Source organism: Pteropus alecto, unplaced genomic scaffold (genome assembly GCF_000325575.1).
Source record: "Pteropus alecto unplaced genomic scaffold, ASM32557v1 scaffold214, whole genome shotgun sequence".
NCBI classification, from domain to species: domain Eukaryota; kingdom Metazoa; phylum Chordata; class Mammalia; order Chiroptera; family Pteropodidae; genus Pteropus; species Pteropus alecto.
The window spans coordinates 780,966-802,412 of record NW_006435787.1 but is presented as its reverse complement, the minus strand read 5'-3'; the positions used below and the strand labels follow the sequence as shown (position 1 = coordinate 802,412).

Genomic DNA, 21,447 nt, shown 5'->3' with positions numbered 1-21,447 from the left:
GTCCAAACATGCAGCGTCCCGCTCGGCCACCACGCTGGGCAAGGCCCTGACGGCAGAGAGCGGGGGCGCAGCCTCCCCCGACGGCTGCGGGGTCCCACGGGCCTCTGTCCGGCCTCCGCCCAGCCGCCTGGTGGGAGGGGGGGTCACACTCAGGGCTGGCCCGTCCCTGGTCAGCACCTCGCGAGCCATGTCTTGCCCCCTTGATTCCCCTCTGTGATTGGGTGGCTGTCGGTCTTGCGAACCGGTTAACTTGCCCCGTCCCGCCTGAGGGAGCCTGCGGGTCCAGCTGACAGGAAGTCAGGCCGTGTCCACTGCAACCTGATTGGGAAAACTGCTCGGGAGGGTGCGGCTGCATTTGTCACTGCTCTGGCTTGGGGGCTAGTGGTGGCACTGTTACCGGTGAGGCTTTGGTGACATCCCGGACGGCCGTCTTGGATGACCCTGCTCTGAGGGCCGGGCGTTGGCCGGGAGCACCCGCGGGTGCCAGGCGGGCCTTGCGTAACCGGGCTGAGGAATGCGCGTGGGAGTCTGGCCGGCGTCCAGCGCCCAGTGAGCATGTCCGGCCGGCGTGCCTCGTCTTGCTGCCTCTGCACTTTGTGCTCGTAGCCGCCGGGCCCCGGGCTGACTGCTGAACAGGGGCGCCTCCCCGAGGAGCCGGGGCACACGGCAGCACCCCGCTTGCTGATCCTCGCCCCTGCGCTGGTGCAAGGTCGGGGCCAAGCCGCACACGGCTCATCTCCTCCTCCGTGCCCTGCTTTGCCGTGGGTCCTGCTGTTGCCCCCACTGCCACCGTGAATTCCGTGTCTCTCCGTGTGCGTGTCCCCTGGCTGCCCACGCATCTCGCTCACCTGGCTGGGTCTCAGGTGCTCCGTGCTCCTGGCACGGAGCAGTGAACGTGCTTCCCTGGACAGCCACTGACTCTCGCGTTTAGAGTCACGAGGCCGAGATTCTCAGGGGTCAGGTCCTCCCGGGACATCATGAGGTGCAGGCCTGGGTGAGGCGGGCCACTTCCAGGTGACGGCTGGGGCCCTTCCTCTATCACACCAGCCCCTGAGGGCCAAATGCACAGCCACCGGGCCCCCAGCAAAGCTGGCTGGAACTGGCTAGAATGGTGACTCCCGGTCGGTGGCGTATAGAGGGGCCTGCGTTTTGCGGGTCTGTTACCCACACAGAAGCTCAGATCAGTTAAGGGAGGGTGGATCTCAATGGGAGCTGCCACCAACCAGGCTGGCCCAGGGGGATGGAGCAGCACCTGGGGACACCTGCGGGCCGGCCTTGACCTGCAGCAGGGGCTTTGGGGCTGGTCCTCAAACCCGGACCCCTTTGTGCAGGTGCTGTTTTCTTTTGCTGATGGAGATTTGAAGCAAAGCTGGGATTTAGCGGGGCTGTTAGCAAGCCAGCTGTCCAAACACTGGGTCGGGACATCCTCTGAGTCAGGATCTGTCACCAAAGACAGCGCCAGCCGGGTGCCCGGTGCAGTGGTCACCAGGGAGAGTGAGGTGCAGGTGGCCACCGTCGGCTCGGGGTCCAGTCCAAGGCGCAGGCCGGTTTGATGCGGCTTCCGGGTGGCCCGTCACACGGGAGGGAGGGCTTGAGCCGGTGCCCGCAGCTCTCTCTGGAGGCCGAAGCCCTTCTTGGTGGCGCAGGGACGTAGGGAAATCACGTGCGTTTGGACCGACGCACCAGGAACACACCGCCGACCTGCGCCTCGTGCTTGTCGCTACGCGATGCTTTCACGCCCACTGTGTGTCCAGAGAAAGCTGCTGTGGGCACCCCCCCCGGCCTGGGGTCCCCAAAGCCCCTGCTGCTGGCCGTGCCCTGGGCCCGCACGCCCGGGGCCTCTGAGGACGGCCAGCAGCGATGCCGCCGCTGCTGTTTCCCGTCCTGCGGAGTCGCTGCTCGAGTCTGAATTGTCTCAAACGCAGACGCTGACGCGGAGGGGCGGGGGCGGGGGGGTCACAGGCCTCCGTCCCGCCCAGCGTGAGAGGCGACCGTCGCTCTGTCGGGAAGGTCACCTCCGCGGCGTGGTCTGACTGCGTGAACACGGCTGCTCCGTGCAGGGTGCCAGGTGGTAGGGCTCCTGCTGGCGGCAGGTGTCGCCTCTCGTCCAGGCGCCTGCAGGACCCCATGCAAGGGAGGTGCCTGCGGTTTCCTTGCCGCCGGTCACTCCCGAGGTGGCGGGAGTTGGGAGGGGTGGCAGCCACCTGGCCAGTGGGGACAGAGGTTGGGCTGAAACGGGGAGGAGATGTGGGCAGGTCTTCAGGTCCCAGCCAGCGTGGCTTGTCGGAACCCATGGAACCCCGGGAGGCTGAGACGATGGAGGCGTCACTCTTCCCTCCGTCCACGCTGGGCCCTGGACTCTCCGCGCAGGTGTGCGGCGGAAAGCCAGGTGTCTTCTGACGGCGGACCCACACGGCCTGGGGAGGGCACCCCATCTCTCGTCCGCACCGTGCCCTGTGCGCGGCATCCTGTGGCTGGGCCCTGCCTGGTGCGTGGAGGACCCCGTCGTGAGTCGGGCTGTGTGACGTCATGAAGCAGGAAGGGAGCCAGCGAGCACCGGGCTCCTGGGGGTGGGGCCAGGGACTCCGCGTGGCGGGCCCAGCAGGAGAGAGCCAGAGCAGGGGGGCTCCCCAGAGACGGCTGGGCTGGGGGCGCCCTGTGGGGCACTTCGCCCCGTGCCTGCGATGCCCGCCTTCTCCCGGGGCCGCCTCCCCGCCACGTCAGCTTCTGGAGCCCTGCTGTGTTTTTCAGAGCTTTCGTTTCTGTCCGCGTTTTATGGTTTTGAGAGCGACACTGGACGAGCAGGGATCTCCCTTTCCTTTCCCCACGTCCAAGGCGCTCGTGAGGAGGGGCAGACAGGAGCCTGGGTTCCTCTGTCCCATGGCGACAAGGGCACGTGGGTGGTGAGGGGCGAGGGGCACTCGGAGGGGAAGGGGCACAGCACGTTCTGGAAGGAACCCCGGGGGCAGGGCTGGTCGGACCCCCGTGGCGTCAGAGACCCGGGCTAGGCAGTGGGAGTTGTCACACTTCTGCAGGACGGTTGTCCCCGGCTGCAGACGCCGTGGACCGGGCCCAAGGCCAGGACGGGGCCTAGATCTGGTGGTGACGGCTCAGCGTGTCTGTTAACAGGACAGCCCCTGACCACGCCCCTGACCCGCTTACTCTTGTCCTTTACTTGTCGGACTGCGTCCTGCTCGACAGCACACTCCTGGGCCTGCCCAGGGCCCTGGACCGCACTTGTTCCCTGGATGACGGCTCCGCGGGTCAGTGGCCGCTTCTCACTGACGCTTGTGAAACACAGAACGTTGTAATCCATCTTTCTCCAGGAAGAGCCTCGTTAGCGGCATGGCTGCCTCTGGAAGCCCCCAGCCTGCAGCGTCCCCTCCCTGCCAGGCATGGGGACACGGGAGCCACCCGCTCCGCTCCATTCGTCTGAGAGCTGAGGCCAGTCCGCTTCTGCCCTGGTCCCTGGGGCCCATGACCATTCCGGGTGTGCAGCCAACCGGGCCGGCCTCTCTCTGTCCCTGTCCCCGTCCCCAGCTCTTGCTGCCCCTGCTCCATCGCTCTGAACTGTAGCACTTGCAAGCCTTTAGCATGCTGCAGCCAGGAATGAGCACCTGCTTCTTTTGTCAAAACAGAAAGGCTACGAGTTCAAACATGGAGAGTTTAGATCAGCGGTCCCCAGCCTTTGTGGCACCAGGGACCGGTGCTCCTGTGAGCACCTGATGCCTGACCACGTGAGGTGGAGCAGAGGTGGCCATGCTGGCGCTGGGGAGCGGCTGCAGATACGGACGAGGCTTCGCTCGCCTCCTGCTGGGAGGCCCGGTTCCCAACAGGTCGTGGACCGGTACCAGTCCACGGCCTGGGGACGGGGATCCCTGGTTTAGATGAAAGAGAAACTCCTTCACAATTGGTTGTCAAAATTTAGGAAAAAGAGGCCGTGGAGCGTCTTTCCGTAGATGACTCCCAGAGGGAGCGTGCCGGTTGGTCCGAGGTCGGGGTGGCCTGCCTGGGCACTAAGGGCAGATGGGCGACGGCGCCGCCCTCCTGTGCACACCTGGCAGGTGTCGCCGTGAGGAGCCGGCTGTCTCTGCAGCTGCCACGTGTCCCCTCACCAGGTGAAGTGCTACCACCAGCCGTGCCACTCGGCCACCCGCACCGTCATCTTCCGGCTGCAGTTCCACACGGGCGCTGTGCAGGGCCACAGCCTCGTGTTCGGGAAGGAGGACTTGGACGGCGCCCGCGAAGGTGACCCCCCGCCGCGGGGGGTGGGGGGCGGGGTGCTGATGCAGGCCTGCGGGCGCCCTCACCGTGTTTCATTCCCTGTTCTCCGGTCACCGCCGCCCACGGGCGTCTCTGCCGCCGGGCGGGCCGTGGGGCTTTTGGTGCTGCCGCCCTGGTCAGCCGTGTCCGTACTGCGGCCGTGCGCCTGGGCTGCTCACCGCCACGCTCGCTGACACACGGCTTCTCTTTCAGACGACCGGTTTCCTGCTAACGGGAGGATCGAGTTGGTGTTCTCGGCCACCCCGGAGAGGATGCAAGGTGGGCAGGGGCCGGGCGCTGGCCTGGCCGGGCGTCGGTGCCGTCTCCCCCGCCTTTGCCCACGTCTGGACGCTCCGTCATAATCGTTTTAGGGTGGCAGGCAGCGGGGAGGCCCGGCCGCGCCCGGGGCCCCCTCCTCCGGGAGGCCGTGGGGGTGTTCACCCCTGCCTCAGCGGTCAGGTGCTTTCCAAGCCGGGCGTCCCGCAGCCCGCAGATGTGTCCGTGCGAGGCGGTCTTCTGAGAATGCACCGCGGAGGCCCATCTCTGACCACGGGCTCCGGTTCCCGTCTGCCCCGAGGCCGCAGTGTGAACGTTTTAATTCAGGGCTTAGTCGCTGTGCAAAGCAGCCTCCCACCTCTGTGCCCAGCAATGGAGATTTGGGTGTGAACGTAAACGCCAGGCTCCTGGGCTCAAATTCCCCCGGGCATCCTCAGGGTGACTGAAGGCGGAGCATGGGCCTGAGCCCGGGCCCCTCCGGCCGTCCGGCCCGAGGACCAGGGCCGGCGTGCGCCTTCCCTTTCCGCCAAGACTTCCTGTTCTTCATTTTGTCCAGTGGCAGGTGCCTAACGCGTGGCCTGGGCGCGGGGCGAACCTCGGTGCCGGCCCTGCACTCGGCCCGGCCCAAAACCGCGTCCCCGTGGGCCCGCGCACGTGCGCGAGGCGCTGGCAGGCTGCACTGAGGCCGTGTCCCCACTCCCACGCAGGCTGTGAGCATCTCCGCAACAACCATGGGGTGAACGTGGACTTCGACGCCGCAGACCCGCTGATCCACTGGGACTCGTACGAGAACCTGGGTGCAGACGGAGAAGGTGCGTGTGGTTGTCTCGTGTAGCTACACGCTGAGATCAGCAGTGTCCCCGCACGGTGCTGGGGGCTGGACATCCACCGTGTCTTTGGAGGGCGGCGCCTGCGCCCTCCTGAGTGTGGGGCGCTGGTGGGACCAGGCGTGGGGCGCTGGGGTCGGCTCTGGCCGCAGTAACGCGGGTGGTCACGTGGGCGCTTCCTTGCCCGATGTCAGACGTCTGCACGTTGGGGGCACAGCTCCTGCCCTCGTCCCTTCCCGCCGACTGCGGCATGGGTGTGTCTGATCGGGGCCGGGCCCGTGGGCAGCGGGCGTTCAGTTTTATCGTGAGCACGTCACCGCCGCCTGGTTTTACGTCTGCAGCGTAACCCGTGTGTTTGCGAGTTCCCCCCACCCAAACGTGTTCTCCGTCGTCACCGGAACACACAGCCGGTGCCTGTAGCGTCCCGAAGGGGGCAGGAGGGACGGGCGGTGTCCGCCAGGTTTACTGAAAGAGGCCCCCGGAGGCTGCGGGCAGAGGGGGCCGCGGACGTCTGCGGGCTGGTGAGCACGTGCACGCGCCTGCTTCGCGTTTCGGCCACCTGCGGGGAGGCCGGCCTGATTTGGGGGAGACGAGCAGAGCACTTTCTGTCAATCAAGTGTCGTCTGGAGTTAAGCAGCTAGAAGCAAGTGTCGCGGAGATCGGAGATAGCGCGCCCGTCTGGGCTGTGGAAGGGCACGTTACCGACTGCATCCCAGGGCCTTGCGTGGAGGGCGCCCCTGGCCTGGGCACCGGAGCCGGTTGCTAAGCGCCGCGTGAGCATTGCCTGGCGGGCTCAGCTCTGCGCTTTCTGCCTGCAGCCCAACTTTCCCCGGTAACTCCATGCGAGCACCTGCCTGCATCTTTAATGCCTAGATCCCTGGCCACCCTCAGAGGAGCCCCCAAAAGCACGCAGTCCATTCGCAGAGCCCCCGTGGGGTCCTGCGTTCTCAGCCTCGCCCCGCCCAAGCCCGCAGACCCTCAGCGTTGCGGGGCCCTGGACCTCCAGACTCGGGAAAGCTCGCCCGGTTCCCTCCCTGGATGACCTCTCCCAGATCCCCTCCTCCCCACCCCCCGCTGCTCAGAGCCTCTCAGACAGTGAGGCCGGTGGGCGTGGCAGACTTTCCCCGAACCCCTTAGCCGTCACCTGGGGACAGCAGTCCCTGGCTCGTGGCCCTGGACCAGAGCGCAGCTGGGCCCCACTCCTGAGAAGGCCGTCCGGGCCGGCAGAGTCCCAGCCGCTCTGCCCCGGGCCAGAAGCTCTGCAGGCACAGGACGGCGTGGCCACCTTGTGCTGCGGCGGGAGCACGGGTAGCATTGCAGTGGGCTCACCCCCGGCCCCCTCAGTGCCTACTGGTGAATGCAGCCCAGCCTCCTGGGCCCAGGCCTGCCCGTTGCCAGACACCCTGCCTCCCTAGGACGGAGGGGGGCCCTGCAGCCACACTCAGCCAGGCCCTTGACCCCTTTCATGTCCCTCGCCGTGGGAACCCCGGCCTTGGGCATCAAGTTCCCTCGGTCCTCCATGGGAGATGGCCCTGCCGGGTCCGTGAGGGCTGCGGGCCCTCCCTGTGCCCTGTGGCCTGCAGGTGGCTTGCCAAGTCTGTCTCAGACATTCTGGCGACCTCGCCAGTAGGAGAAAGGGCTCCGACTAACCGGAGCCAGGAGCCTAAGAGAGGGGGTGATGCACACGCAGGGGGCACCCTTGCCCCACCCCCGCGTCTGGCCTCCAGAGGGCCCGCTGGCATCCGCCCTGCCTCTCCTGTGGTGGGACAAAGGTCCCGTCCTCCCAGGTGACAGGGGCCGCCTTTAGCACACACTCCCTCCTCTAGGTGCCACAGAGTTGACAGACCCAGGGCTGCCCAGAGGGCAGGCACCCCAAGTTCAGGGACAGGAAGTGGAAGGGGACACCACCGGTGGGGAGCGTGGAGGCCTGGGAGATGGCCGGAAGCTGAGCTCCGGGGACCAGCAGCAGCCCAGGGCCCGTGGAGCAGGCCTGGTGCTCGCCTGGGCGTGGCTTCTAGCCGCCGCCCCCGCAGCCTCCAGAGTTCAAATTTCACTGAACCTGACTGCAGGGCCCGCCCTGTGTTTACACTGCTCTGGCCTCTTTGACGCAATCGCAATCGTGCAGAGCCGGCCAGCTAGATCCTCCACCCTCCGCACTGGCTGGGGGGCCAGCCACCGGGGGCTGCTGCTCTGGGCTGAGGGCTGTCCCCCCACAGCACAGCGGGCCCCCCAGGCCTGCACCCACCGGGTCCCTGGGCCGCCCACGAGGAAGGTGAGCAGGGAGCTGCGCGCGCGCGTGTGTGTGTGTGTGTGTGTGCGTGCGCACGTGTGTAGCTTCTGCACAGCTACAAAGAGCTGCAAAGCAGCGGGCCTGAGACCTGCACACCAGACAGAAGGCCCGGGGGCAGGACGTGGCGCCGGGGGCGCTGGGAGTTGTGTGACGCGCAGAACGCCACGTGCGCCGGGCGAGGAGCGCCACGCGGCCGCCAGGGAGACCGTTCGCGGGTCGGAGGGAGGTCGCTGCCGCTTCTTGGGCTCGAATGTTCCACAGTCGGTGTGTCTGAAAGGGACCTGGGCTGCACGGTCAGAGGCTGCCGGCGCGGCTGCCGGGCATGACAGGTGACAGGGGTGTCGGGCAGGAGCGGTGCTGGCTGCGGTCGCGTGTGCACGGGCTGTCGGGCAGCTGCCACGTCCACGACACGCCGGCCACAGCCCCACTCAGGGCCCTGAGGCCTTACCGCCGCGTCCCAGGGCCAGGAGCACCTGGGGCCTCCCGCAGCCTGTCCCCCGCCCCGGGGGAGGCGCGTTGGCCTCTGGTCGGAATGCCTCGTTCTGCCTGTTACCTTTTTCATAATCTGTCTCCCCAAGAATCTGCCTCCTTTCTAGGAAACAGTCTCAGGGAGGTCACCGTGGCAGGCGCGGTGTCCCGGTGCCACCAGCCCCAGGGCTTCTCCCCGCTCCAGGGTCCTCCTGCCTTGTGTTCAGGGGGCAGCTCTGGCTCTGGGGGCTCAGCAGCCGCGTGCCCTCAGGGGAGGGGGCAGTGGAGAGAAGCTGAGTGCTGGCACTGAGGCCTTTCCGGGGATCCCCCGGGAGACACCTTGTCCACAGGCGCTGGCCACGCTTCACGCTCTCCTGGGACTTAGTGGTTATCACCATCTTTTGCTTTTCCTAAAAAAGAAAAAAAAAAGAGGGTACATGTCACCGTCACCTAGTGCCTGGCTTTGTAGATTAAAGGTAACGAGCTCGAGAGCCCAGGTCAGGAGCCCCCGCCTCCGAGCTGCTCCGCAGTGGGAGGAGGCGGAGGCCGCGGCCGGGGGCAGTACCGCAGGGGCGAGCCTTGTTTTGTGGCGCTGACGCTGCCAGTCCAGGTGCCCAGGGGATGGTGACCTGGGCCCAGGCGCCTGAGTCGTGCCGGAGGCGGACTTCACGAACTTTGGGGTAGATTTTTTAAAAAAATCCGTTCTTCATCAGAATTCCTCAAGAACACTCATTAGCGGGGTGCCAGGGGACGCCGCTGTCCCCCAGGCGCTGGGCCCTGGACAGACGCCGATGCCCGGCAGCTCCCGCCCAACAGCCCTGGCCAGGCAACTCTCTACAGAGAAGCAAAGTGGCACCGATCACCCACCCAGGGCCACACAGCTGGGGTCCAGTCAGGACGCGAGCCCAGGCGGGTTCCGCCGGCAAGTGTGGAGGGACGGAAGGCACGGCGGGAAAGTCCAATGAGCTTTGTGTCATAAGAGGCCAAGCCAGCCATCCCAAGGAGAAGGGAGTGGCCACCGGCTCGGGGTCTGGCGAGGGGAGGAAGGCCCTGGGGGGCACAGCAGGGTGGGCCGCGTCCGCCGAGAGTCTCACTTTTGCCACGATGTCGTGATCGTTTTAGGTTGAGGTGTCATCCACATGCAGTGAAATCCAGGGCCGGGCCAGGAGTTTGTTCTTCTGTCTTGAGCCCAGCAGAACCTGCAGACGGAGCCCTCCCCTACACTGGGCGCCCCTGCTGCCCCTTCGCCCTGCCCGGTTCCTGCCCCGCCACCCCCTGGCCCCCCGTGTCAGGCAGGGTATTGGCCTGGAGCTGCTTTCCCGCAGGTGGGGACGCCCCTGTCCCTCCTCCGCCGTCTCCTGGGAGGCTGGGGCTGCAGGACCCCTCCCTGTCTGTGGCGAGCGTGGGGACAGCTGCTGTCCATTGCCTCCACTTCGGGGACATTCCGACCTGGTGAACTGGCTTAGCTGGGTGGCCCAGCGAGTGAGTCATCTGCAGGGTGAGCCACAGAGCGTCCCAGCGGGGTTGCCACGGGGCCGGCAATGACCCACGGTGTCCAGGGGGTTTACCCGTCCCATGCTGGGTCAGGGCGGGCAGGGGCCGGCCTTCACGGGCCCCTGACGCCGGGGGCAGTGGGCGCAGGCCGTGCACGGGAACAGCGCCGGGGCCCACTGACGGTCAGGACAGACACGCACCCCACCGGCGTCCGCTTCAGCCCAGGGCAGGGACAGGAAGCTGCCATCGTCGACCCAGCAGCCACAGAGCATGGGATTCCGCCCGGGACAAGGACGCACTTCAGGAGCCAGGGAGGGAGACGGGGCTTGATTCGTTTCTGAGAGGCGGTCGGTGGGGTGAGTGACAGCTGCGGAGTGTGTCCAGGCAAACGCCTCTCCCAAACCACGTTGCTCATTCCGTGGTTCAGCTTGGAATGCCGGCCGCTCAGAGGAGCAGAGAGCCGGCTGGGCGCGGGGCGGCGGGCGTGCACCGTGGTGTGCCCGGCCGGCTCCCACGCCCCGGACGGCCGCACGGCCTCCCCGCCTCTGCCCTCTCCGCTGAACCGGCTTCCCACCTCCTGCCTCACGGCGCCGCCTGGGGAAGCCAGCGACTCCCACCCCGGGGTGTCACGGTGCTGGTGCCACTTGGGGGAGCCAGCGACTCCCACCCCAGGTGTCACGGTGCCGGTGCCACTTGGGGGAGCCAGCGACTCCTACCCCGGGGTGTCACGGTGCCGGGCCCATGGCAGGTGCTGGAGGGAGGGAGCCTCGTCTTCAGAGCACCAGCCCTCTCATCCTGTTCTCCCACTTTCCACCTCCCCATGGGGTGCCGGGGACGTGCACCTGCCTCCCCTCCCTCTCTCTGCTGTCCCTGTCCCCAAGCTGGCTGTCCCTGGCACGGGCTGAGTAAGCACTGGTGATGGTTCCTGGAGACACGTTTTCTGTTTTCTGCACAGAAGACTTGCGGGGAGTGCACTGTGTCTCCTTCAAAGTGACAAGTTGTTTTTCAAGCAAATCTGTCATCAGGGTAGAACAGAGAGTTCGTGGGGTCAGGATGCAGGAAAGGAAGGTTCCAGATGGCTTGGTAAACCCATGGGATTGTCCCACCTTTGTTGTGAGCTCGTTTTTGTTGGCAGCAGGGCTGAGGGACAGCTGAAGGTGTCATTGGTACCGTTGGTGGCCTAGTGGTTGGCACTTCGAAGGAGCACCTCCCTCTGGCGGTCCTTCACCCACCTGTGCGCACACACCTGTGAGCGCAGGCGGGCGTTGGTGATCCGTGTTCAGTCGTGATGGGAAAGAATATTCTCGTCTTTTTTTTGGCCTTCATTTTTTTAGATTACTTTGGCAGTGTTTCTGAAAGCCTCTCCTCCTCCCTGTGAGAAAGCCCGTTTCAGAAGCAGGGTGGGTGTCAGGAATGGTCACCGGTGGCCAGGGTGGGGGGCCTGTTGCTGCGGTCACTGCCCTTTAATGAGGCGAGACTGTCTTGTGTGTGTTCCTCCCAGCTCTTTCCCAGAAGCTGCCCCTCCTGGTGTGTGGCCAGGGCTGTGTCTGTGTGTCCAGTTGCTCAGTAGCCACAGGGCATCCGGGATCCTCTGGAAGGGGCCTTGGTTCTGGTCGGCGGGAGTGGGCGGGGGAGGGGAAAGGGATGCAGAGGCCACTGGGGAGCGTCCTGTGCCGGGACACAGGCTCTGCCGCCGCGGCCGCCGCTGAGAAGCTGTGGGTATGGGCTGTCGCTTCCCTCTACTTCCCGTCTGGGGATCAGCGTCCCCATCTGCACGGGGAGGATCTGTTCAAACTGCCCCGCGTCCCTTGGAGCCAGAGGCACTTAGTTAAACGTGTCGTCTACGTAAGAGATGCCCGGGCAGATGAGGCTCCGACCCCGCCTTCCAGAGCTCGGTCCTCGTCCGCGCCCGCTGTGCAGCCTGCATCACCCCTGGCCTCACCCTCCCTGCCCCAGGGCGCTGGGGGCTGGGGCAGTGGCAGGGCCGCAGGTGGAGCATGGGCTGTGTCTGTTCTGTGAAATGACTTTCTGCGTCACTCCGACCTGGACCGTCACAGGGGCACGCCGCCACCGGCGAAATGGGGTGTCCCTAAGGGTGTCCCTAGGCCTTGGGGGCCTCACACAGCTCGTGGACTCATGTTGTGTGTTCCAGGGGGTAGGCAGCGTGTGCCCCCCTGCCTGCCGTCACCTGCAGCCTTCACACGGGGCCCGGCACACAGGACAGCAGCCTGGCATGGGCCAGGTCACCCTCCTGCCCGTGGAGGAGCGGCTTGCAGGCGGGGGGCCTGCCCTGGCCGCCCCTGCAGCTGTGCAGCTGTGCGCGTGAGCTAGGGGCGGCCCCCTCAGCTGGCAGCAGGACAGCTGTGTGCCAGGCGTCTGCTTCCCCCGGCCCCCCGCCGTGCGCCCAGACAGCGTGTGCAGACAGCACCGGCCCTGCCCTCCCTGCCCCTGGGACGTCGGCCTGAGCCGTCAGCGAATGCGGGGGACAGCAGCCAGTCCTGAGCCCTCCTCCCTGTCCCGCGGCCGACTTCCCGTCCCTGACCACAGGGCACGGGTGGCGTGGGTCTCCATGGCGTGGGTCTTTGGTGCTCCGTGTGCTAAATGCTCACACTCGAGCCAGCGACCGCCCGGAGGGGACTGCCGTGTTCGACATGCTCATCATTGTTTTAAGGAGCAGGGTCACCCACCGGTCCCCGGCAGGATGCCAGCCTACGCCTGGCGTTCGCGCTGGCCCTCGTGGTGACGGGCACTCTGGGGCCGCGTCCCAGCTAAGTTCAGAGTCCTGTGCAGCTCGCTCTCGGCTTCCGTTGTGGTTCTAAGTTGTCTTGCCAGTTCGAAGAACGTGGAAGTTGTGTGTGCCCGGTCCTTGCCGCATGGATTCTGCCTTCTGCACACGGGCACGTGCGCACACGTGCACACGTGCACACACACATGTGCGTGCTCACACACATGCACACGTGCATACACATGGACGCATACACACATGCGCACACATGTGCACACGTGCACACACGTGTGCCCGCACGCACACAGACACAGCATGTGTACACATGCGCACACATGTGTACACATGCACACACATGTACACGCGGTCACGTTGGGTGGCACCTGCGTGAGCCTTGTAATTCTGAGCCTCGTCCCTGGGTGCCCTGGCGTTGGCTTGTGGAGCTCCAGGCCCTGGTCTTGCTGCCAGGCCGTGCGGTGTCATGGGCGAGCGGCCAGTGCTCCCACACATGCGCACACATGTGCACACGTGCACACACATGTACATGCGGTCACGTTGGGTGGCACCTGCGTGAGCCTCGTAATTCTGAGCCTCGTCCCTGGGTGCCCTGGCGTTGGCTTGTGGAGCTCCAGGCCCTGGTCTTGCTGCCAGGCCGTGCGGTGTCATGGGCGAGCGGCCAGTGCTCCCTGGGCAGGCGGGTGGCAGGCGCAGGGCTTTGGGCTCCCAGCAGCTCCTGGCCTCGGGCAAGTGGCCGACCATCCAGGAACCACCTTCACCTGTGAGACGGGACAGCCCTGCCTGCCATGTGGGTCGTGCCCTGACTGCTGGAGGAAACGTGCCAGGTGCCTGCCCTGCAGGGGTGTCCAGCGACGCCAGCTGTCACCGACACGCTGCCGCTGTCACTCGAGGCTGAACTCAGCACCTGCCCTTACTTAGAAGCTGGTCACAGCTGTCTGGCTCCCGTGATCTGTGGGTCCTTCGTCCCCAGCCCTCCCGCCGGGTTCAGCTGCAGGGCGAGGGAAGCTGGGGTTCCAGGCCCGCTGTACCCCGAACTGCCACCCCATCGCTTTCCCCTGCTTCCTCGGGCGCATTTGCAGTAAGAAGCTGGGGTCACGTGTGCTCACGGCACAGAACCCCAGGTGCCCCCCGGTCTCTGTCCTGAAAGTCGCAGGAGCCGCCGACCACAGCCCGGCAGCCAGTGTACCAGCTCGCTCCTGGGCAGCTCCAGGCCCAATGCCAGGACACGGTTGCCCTGAGGCCCCAAGAGCGTGGGCTACGCCTTCCACAGGCCCCTGTACTGGTCACCCGGGAGGACAGAGAGGAGGGAGGTGCTGACGGCCAGCTTCCGGGGCTGCTGGGAGCCTCCCCAGCAACCCCAGGACCCAGGCCGTGGGCACCTGCCCGTCCACAGTGGGCAGCCATGACGATGACAGTAGTAGAGGCCCCCACTTCCTGCCCACGTCCGAGGTCTCATTTTCGTGTGCGTGACCGTCCTGGGGTGTGGGAATCAGCGAATGTCCCCGAGTCCTGCACAGTCATTGGGACCCCCCCTCGGTGCAAGGGTGCCGTACCATGGGAGGCCCGAGGCCAGTGCCCGCCCTGCCTGTCCAGCGCGTGACGTGCTTAGGGCTTAGCGGGTCTGAGTGTGGCGGGGACGGCGGGCTCGGGGAGCAGATGTTCTGGCTGACGAGGATGTGGCGCGTGGCCCGAGCCTGAGCAGAGGCTTGGGAGGCGCTGACAGGTGTGTGCAGGACGGCTTTCAGGCGCCCGGTCCGTTCTTGACCAGTGGGGATTTTTGAGCTGAGCTGAGCTGAGCTCGGCGTTCAAACCGAGGGTGAAAGTAACAGTGAGCCGTCAGGGCGAGTGGCTCCACGGGGGACCCCGGGGTTCCCCAGGTGACCCCAGGTGACCAGCCCTGAGCCCTGGGCAGGATGTGCAGAGCTGGCCGCCGCCGACTGCAGACGCTTCCTGTTGGCGCTCGCGTGCAGAGCGGGGGGCCCGGGCGCCTGACCCGGTTAAGGCTCCGCCGGGACCTGCTCTGCGGGCTGGAGGTACGCCGGTCAGAGCCCCCCTCACTGACAGCCGTCCGCTCTCTCCCACAGTGCTGCACACGCAGGGCCCCGTCGACGGCAGCCTGTACGCCAGGGTGAGGAAGAAGAGCACCCCGGACCCCGGCGTGCCCGGGGGGGCCCCGGCCGGCCCCGCCGCCAGCAGCCCGGACCCCGGCGACCACACCCTGTCCGTCAGCAGCGACTCGGGACGCTCCACCGCCTCGGCGCGGACAGACAGGACCGAGGAGCCCCTGGCCCCAGCGCCCCGGAGGGGCCTGAGCCCCCAGGAGAAGGCCGAGTTGGATCAGCTGCTCAGCGGCTTTGGCCTGGAAGATTCCGGAAGCCCCCGCGAGGACATGACTGACGGGCGCAGCAAGTGCGGAGGGACGCGCCACGTCGTGCCGGCCCAGGTCCACGTGAACGGGGCTCCGAAGGACCGGGAGACAGACATCCTGGACGACGAGGTGCCCGGCCACGGCCTGCACAGCGCGGACAGCCTCGGGGCGCTGTCCCCCGACGGGCACCCCGCGGCCGGCCTGGGCGCCTTCGCCTGCCCCCAGAGCAGCCCCCACGGGCTCCTGTGCGGCGGCTTCGGTGGCGGTGCTGGGGAGGACCCGCACGGCCCGGAGCCCCTGTGTGAGCGGCAGCAGGCGTTCGGTGGCCACGGGCCCAAGCCGCCGCCGCCCACGCTGGGGGTGCCCCGCGTGCCCCCCGCGGCCCTGGCCTTCGAGCCGGGCGGCTACTCCACACAGACCTGGGTGCGCCAGCAGCAGATGGTGGCCGCCCGCCAGTACAGCTTCGGCCCCGACGGGGAGGCCGGGCTGGTCTGCCGCGGCCCCATGGACAGTCCCCGACGGGCACAGGCCCCGCCCACGGTCCCCGTCAGCAGCTGGGGGGCAACCCAGAGGGGCGCAGGCCCGGGGCCACAGCCCCCCGACACGCAGCGGCCTCCTCTCAGCAAGGCGGCCCGAGCCAGGTCCCTGGACGTGATAGCCGTGAACGGGACGGGCCCAGTGCCCAGCGCCGACCCCTCCCCAGGCTCGCCCACCTCGGACATCGACCAGTCCATCGAGCAGCTCAACAGGCTCATCCTGGAGCTGGACCCCACCTTCCAGCCCCTCCCCACCCACGTGGACATGCTGGGCCCCAAGGCCAGCAGCCCCACGCGGCAAGGTGAGCCGACATTTCGGGGTGTGTGCTCAGCAGCATCAGGATTGAGGGGGAGCGGAGAGGACCGTGGGCCCCTGGCACAGCCTCGTGGGGACAGGGAGGTCACGGCACAGTCTTGCTGTGTAGATACCCCTGGGCGCCGTGCCGGGAGGGGTCGAGGGCAGGGGTGGAGCCGAGGCCGGTAGGCACAGCGGGGTGCAGGCCTGGGGGGCGCCCGGTGTGCTCCCCTGCAGCGGGGGCTCAGCTGGCTCAAGCAGGCTGGGGCTGCACCAGTGCTCAGCCTGGGACGTGGCAGCATGGGGACCGCGCCCGCACCTTCCTGCTCCGCCCCCGAAGGCCGGGGCGGCTGTCGTGGACGGGCAGTGGCCTGTGGGTGTAGGGCTGCGTGACAGGGGCACACGTAGGGGTGGGTCTGACATGCTGGGAGGCGTCAGCTGCGGGACCCGCAGAGCTGGCTGGGCTGGCCTGGGAGGGGGCCCAGGAGGCAGAGGGCGCTCTGACAGAGTGGGGACCTTGGGCGAGGGGTGGTGTGTGGAGGCTGCGGTGAGAACTTTGCATCCGGAAGCTTCCACGCAGAAGACGGGGCCGGGCAGGCATCCGAGGCCACTGCGGCCTGCCGAGGTGAGTGTGGGACCCAGCACTGATCGGGCAGACACCTGGACGCAGACCCCACGACCGAGCTGGCGGGGACTGCAGCGGCCACGCCCTCCAGCGTCTGCCTGTGCTGTGCCTGGGCCACCAGCTGGCACCCGGCGCCCTGTCTCTAAATGTCAAGACTGGAGGACGGTGAAGCAGGGACCCTGACACTTCGTCCCTGTTCCTGGTCTGAGCCATGGGCCGGGTGTCAGCTGAGCCGGTGTGACAGCCGGCAGGACAGCCGTTCGTGGGGGCCCTGCATCTTCCCGAGGCCCCGAGGCTGCGGCCGAGCCTGCCTTGCAGCGGAGCCTCTGGAGGTGCTGCCGGCAGCCGGGCTCACGTTGCACTGTGGCGTCAGGCGCTCGGCCCCCGGACCCCCCCCGGGAGGTCTGAGCGGCTTGGAGGGGAGAGCCAGCAGCCAGAGCAGCAGACAGAAGCGGTTTCCTCAGTGAAGCAGCCAGCGGGCCGCACACGCGCAGGAAGCCCAGGCGGGCACCTCCAGGGAGCGTGGAGGCCCGGAGAAGTTGAGGGCGGGGCTTGTGTGGCCGTGGGTCCCCTTGTTCCCTGTCCGTCCCTCCCTCAGGCCGTCCTGCACAGTGTCTGCCCACAGACGGGGAGCCACATAACCCGCTTGGGGATGTTGTGGGCGGGCATGTGCCCAGCTCGGGCCTTCTGCCCTGCCGCTGGTGAGGGGGCCATGAGCCTCCCGGGCCCATATCCTGACACTGGGTCTGGGGGTGCAGCTGTTAGGATCGGGGTGCGGGGCGTCAGGAGGGGCGGAACCATCCCAGAGGGTCCCTGCCTCTCCTGCCACTTGGACCAAGTCTGGCTCTCGCTAGATTGTCACTGGCTGTGTGGCACGGAGGGCCATGCCCAGCCTGGACTCTGCCCGGGGCCGGCCGAGGGCGCCTGCAAGGTGGAGAGGTAGGTCGCCCAAGGGGGTCACGCGCCTCTCATCACTGGACAGAGCGACTGAGCGTCCTCCCTGTCGAGAGTTGTCATTGTTCCTCAACGGGCAGCTTTCGAAACCCACAAAGTGTTCTCGAGTGTCTGTGGGAGCGGGGAGCCGACGAGGGAGTCGGGGGCTCATGTGGCACCTGTGTCGCAGCCACGGACTCGTCTGGGACCGTCGGTCCTTGGCGAGCCACCCGCGTCAGTAATTCAGACCCACTTCTGAGTCCACAGTCACTGCTCTCAGGGTCCCAGGGACCAGGTGCCCGTAGTGTAGCTCTGCACTGTGGGGGCTGCTGCCCCATCCACCCCCCCCAGCCCGAGGACACCCCGCCGGGCTGTGTGTCCACCTGCAGACGCCCTGTGCGTCCCCTCGGCAGAGGCACCGTCCGGCACCGCAGTGTGCGGCGAGCAAGCCCGGCCCCTCCCGTCCGCGGACCGGGGTGGGGCGCGTGTGCACCTCGCACGCGGGGCAAAGACGGGCGGCTACGGCTTGCACACCGGGCCGCAGGGCATCTGAGTGGCCGGGCACGCGCTCGCGGCTCGAGCAGGGCTTCGTGTCTGAGGACTTGGTTCCTCGCTGGCGGTCACAGAGCAGAGTGCCAGCCTCTGGCCCCGAGGGTGACCGCTGACGTCCTGAGGAGGGACAGGAGTGACAGGACTCAGACCTCAGAGTCCCAGGCACCGTCAGGGGACAAGCTGGGCTATTTCTCTTTCTCATGTAACCGCCGAGAGTCTTCCCTGGGCCCACGGCGGGCACGGGGCCAGTCCACCCTGGGGCAGCGTCCTCTGTCCTGGTGTTCCTCAAGCCCCTGCCTGTGCGGGTGGCGTCCCCCACACCGGGACCCAGGTGGGCAGAGCCCCGCCCTGGCCGGCACTGGGGCTGGGGGCAGGGACCGGACAGAGATCAGCTCAGACCGTAACGGGACGAGCCTAACAAGCGTGAGCCTGGCGGGTGACAGACCCCGGAGGGCACACGTCCCGCGAGTCCACCCACAGGACACGTCCGGACGTGGGTTCCGGCTGCCGGGGGCTGGGGCTGGGGTTTCCTCGGGGGGTGGAGCCGACGTCCTGGAAGTGGGAACGACTGAGGACTTTCGGAGTCGAGGCCACAGAGCACCTGCAGCCCACGTGTCTCTCGCAGGCTCCTCAGGTGACGAGCCGCTGGTCAGAAGTTTCCGGAAGCTGAGCCTGGGGCAGTACGACAACGATGCAGGGGGCCCACCTGCCTTCCCCAGGTGCGGGTGGGGGCAGGCTCCCGGCGTGGAGCAGGCCCCGGGCCTGGCGGCTTCCCTCTCCCCAGCAGACGCCAAAGAGGTACGGCCACCGCCCTGAGGCCTGACCCCAGCCCTGTCCCCAGCTGCAGTCCCCTCATCTACCCCCCGCCCCTGGCTCACGGGTGCGGTTCCTCCCAGAAAAGCATGTGTGGGGGGGGACTCTCCGGTCACGCGGCTGCCTGAGCCTCTGCTCTGACCCATTGCGTGGGGCTGCGGGTCGCTGGGGCTCAGTGGGTGGACAGCAGCAGCAGAGGGCAGGCAGACGTCTCATCCAGACCCCTGGGGTCCCCGTGGGAAGCGGGACGGTCAGCGTGGATGCGCCGCCCTGCAGGACGTGCCAGCATCTTCCGGGAGCCGTGGTGAAGGCTTTTTGGACCAGAGCTGCAGTGAGGCGGGCCCCAGACGAGGAGGCCTCTGGAGTCAGGGTTTTATTTGTTCCTGAGGTGGCAAAGCTGGACCAGCACAGGCAGGAAGGGTCACTCGGGGTCTCGATGCAGTGTGGAGGTTCAGGAGTCATCCTGCCTGCCTGCTGCGCCCGAGTGCCTGGTCACGGTGTGTGCGTGAGCAGCTGTGACGGTGGCCGTTGTCACTGAAGGCCGCAGCGTCCTCCCCATGCCCCGTGCAGGCTGCCAGCCCACCCATCAGCGGTCGTGGCGCTTTGTCCAGGTCACCTGGCTGGGAGCAGGACTGGTGGCCGTGCTGTGGGCAGGCACCGGGCTCCCTGTCCCCACGTCCAGACGCGGCTGACTCTGGGGCCGGCCGGGGCCCCGCTGTCTGGAGCGGCCTTGCCCTGACCACCCCCCACCCCCCACGTGTCTCTTCTAGATGGTGCTCGCCCCGCACCCCGCAGACTTGGACGGGGTCGACGGCAGGATCTTCTCCCCGCGCAGGAGCGGCCGTGAGCCGCTGGCCTCCGCCCGGGCATCCCCCGTGTCACCAGCAACGCCGTACGGTAAGGAGGACGCGGAACTCGCCGTGGGCGTCCCCGCCTCCCGCAGCGAGGGCCCGGAGCGGCCCCTCACCGCCTTTCTCTCGCAGTGACCACGCCCCCGCGTCACCTCCCGTCCAGCCCGCCCGGGCCGCAGGTGGGCAGTGCCGGCCGCCTGTACAATGCGGCTCACGGTAAGAACCCGCCCCCTGCGTCCGCTCTGGGTGTCCTCCTGTGTGGAGACACGTCCTCATCCGTGAGGGTGGCCGTCGCCAGGGACGGAGCGGGGATAGAGCCGCTGGGTCGGCGTTGGCCTTGACCCTCGGCCTGGCATCAGCTGGGCCCCGCGTCTGCCGAGCGGCGTTTGCGGGAAGGGCCACGGTGGTCTCAGCAGCCGAGCGTCGGTGCTTTACGGCCCCGTGAAGCTTTACTTAGAGTTGAAAGAAGACACTGGACCCGCCCTGTAGACACTGGACTCGCGGCCCACAGTGGTGGTGGGGACCGCCAGCTCCGTTTCCCTCCGTCTCCGGGGAGACCAGGGCCCCGCGTCCTAACGGACGGGCCGTCCTCCTCCAACGTCCTCGTGGGCGCGGCCCGCAGCCTTCCCTTCGAGCTCAGAGCCTGCTTAGCGGGCCGGACGGACGTGTAGGGTGGGGAAACCGTGCCGGCGTCACTGCATCCGCCCGTGTGTCACGAGAACCGGGCGTGACACGGTCCAGCGCCGTCGGGCACAGACTCAGCAGACGCGGCCAGGGCTCCGTTCCTCTGCTTTAATCATTCGGATGGAAGCAGACAATGGGACTCTGCCCCGCCCGCCCAGCCGGCCACCACGATGGCGGGTGCGGACGAGAACCGGCCCTCCGGCGGGTCGATCTGGTCCGAACACACCGGGGCCGGGCTCCTTGGAGACCCCAGTGCGGGAGGGGGCGGGAGGCTCCGTCGCACGCACACCTGTGCACACGTGCACAGCAGTTTCGTTTTCAACAGGCAAAGACAGTGAAGAACTGCGGACTTTTAGCCTTTACGAACGTAGATGTGAAGATCACGTTCGGTCACACAGGGAAAGGACCCGGTGTCATGGCCGAGGGGGTTTACCCCAGGGCACGATGCAGGTGTGACAGCTGAACCCCGTCACCCCGTCGACATGGTGCCAAGGACAGTTACACGAGCATTTCCTAGATGCAAAACAAAGCATTTGCAGAATCCACACTCGCTCACAGGGGACGTCCCAGCAGTGGGAGCAGAGGGGACCGTCCTCGACCTAATGGCACTGGAGGCTCCGCAGGGCCGGCCGGGAGCTGGTCTCAGAGCCGCGGGGGTGACGCCTTCCGGGAGGGCGAGAGCAAAGGGGGTCCAGGGGGAGGGAGGGGGCGGAGATCACTTTGGGGTGATGCTTTAGTTTTGCTTTTTATCCTGAAGGGGGCAGTCTTTGAAGCGTGACGCGTCGCACGGTGCAGGCCGGGCCTCCGCTTCTCGTACCCGACTCGTTTCCCTTTTGAAATTTCACGAACGTCTAACGAGAGCGTTTAGAACAGTAATCAAAGCCCGTTTGTGCAGGGCGTGACGCGCGTGATGTGCGTGACATTCACAGAGCCTTGGCAGGTTCACGTGGGCAGACCCGAGAGGCAGGCCTCTTGACGTGTGTTCCAGAGGGTCCATGTGCGTGTGGCACGCGGTGTCTGTGACATGCACGGGACAGCCATGTCCCTGCGCTGCTCTGCACGCCGACCTGTGCCCTGCGGTGGCTGGCGCCCCCGGCCACGGGTGTGGAGCGGTGACTGCTGCACCCCACCCCAGAGCAGGGACGAGCACGAGTTTGCTGAGAAGTGCCGGGTGGGCGGGCGCGGCCGGCCAGGATGAGGCGTCTGCCGCGCTGGCCGACGCCTCGCGCACGGGGCCGCCGTGAACCCGCCCTCGGCTCGCTTCGGTGCACAGGCCTCCTGCTTCTCTCGTGTGTTCAGCAGCTCGTTTCACCCCCCTCTGGTGGACCGTCCCGAACGTGAGCGTGGGGACATTCTGGTGTGCTGCCAGGCGTCCGCTCTCATCCTGGCTCCAGGTCCCGTGGGTGGCGGGGTGGACCCCGGGCCCCGG

General features: G+C 67.2%; 1 protein-coding gene across 16 annotated transcripts in view; it reads left to right on the top strand.

Annotated features, from left to right (window-relative positions):
- Positions 1-21,447, top strand: part of LOC102891693 (tensin-3) — a 117,945-nt gene that overhangs the window by 81,126 nt on the left and 15,372 nt on the right. For 15 of the 16 annotated variants that reach the window (XM_025046491.1, XM_025046494.1, XM_025046495.1 and 12 more), the window contains 7 exons: positions 4,119-4,248; positions 4,477-4,542; positions 5,247-5,351; positions 14,446-15,567; positions 18,296-18,468; positions 19,254-19,380; positions 19,467-19,550. In XM_025046491.1, the coding sequence (XP_024902259.1) occupies positions 4,119-4,248; positions 4,477-4,542; positions 5,247-5,351; positions 14,446-15,567; positions 18,296-18,468; positions 19,254-19,380; positions 19,467-19,550 (1,807 nt within the window). The remainder of the gene's footprint in view (positions 1-4,118; positions 4,249-4,476; positions 4,543-5,246; positions 5,352-14,445; positions 15,568-18,295; positions 18,469-19,253; positions 19,381-19,466; positions 19,551-21,447) is intronic. The other variant, XM_025046487.1, reaches the window with a different exon arrangement.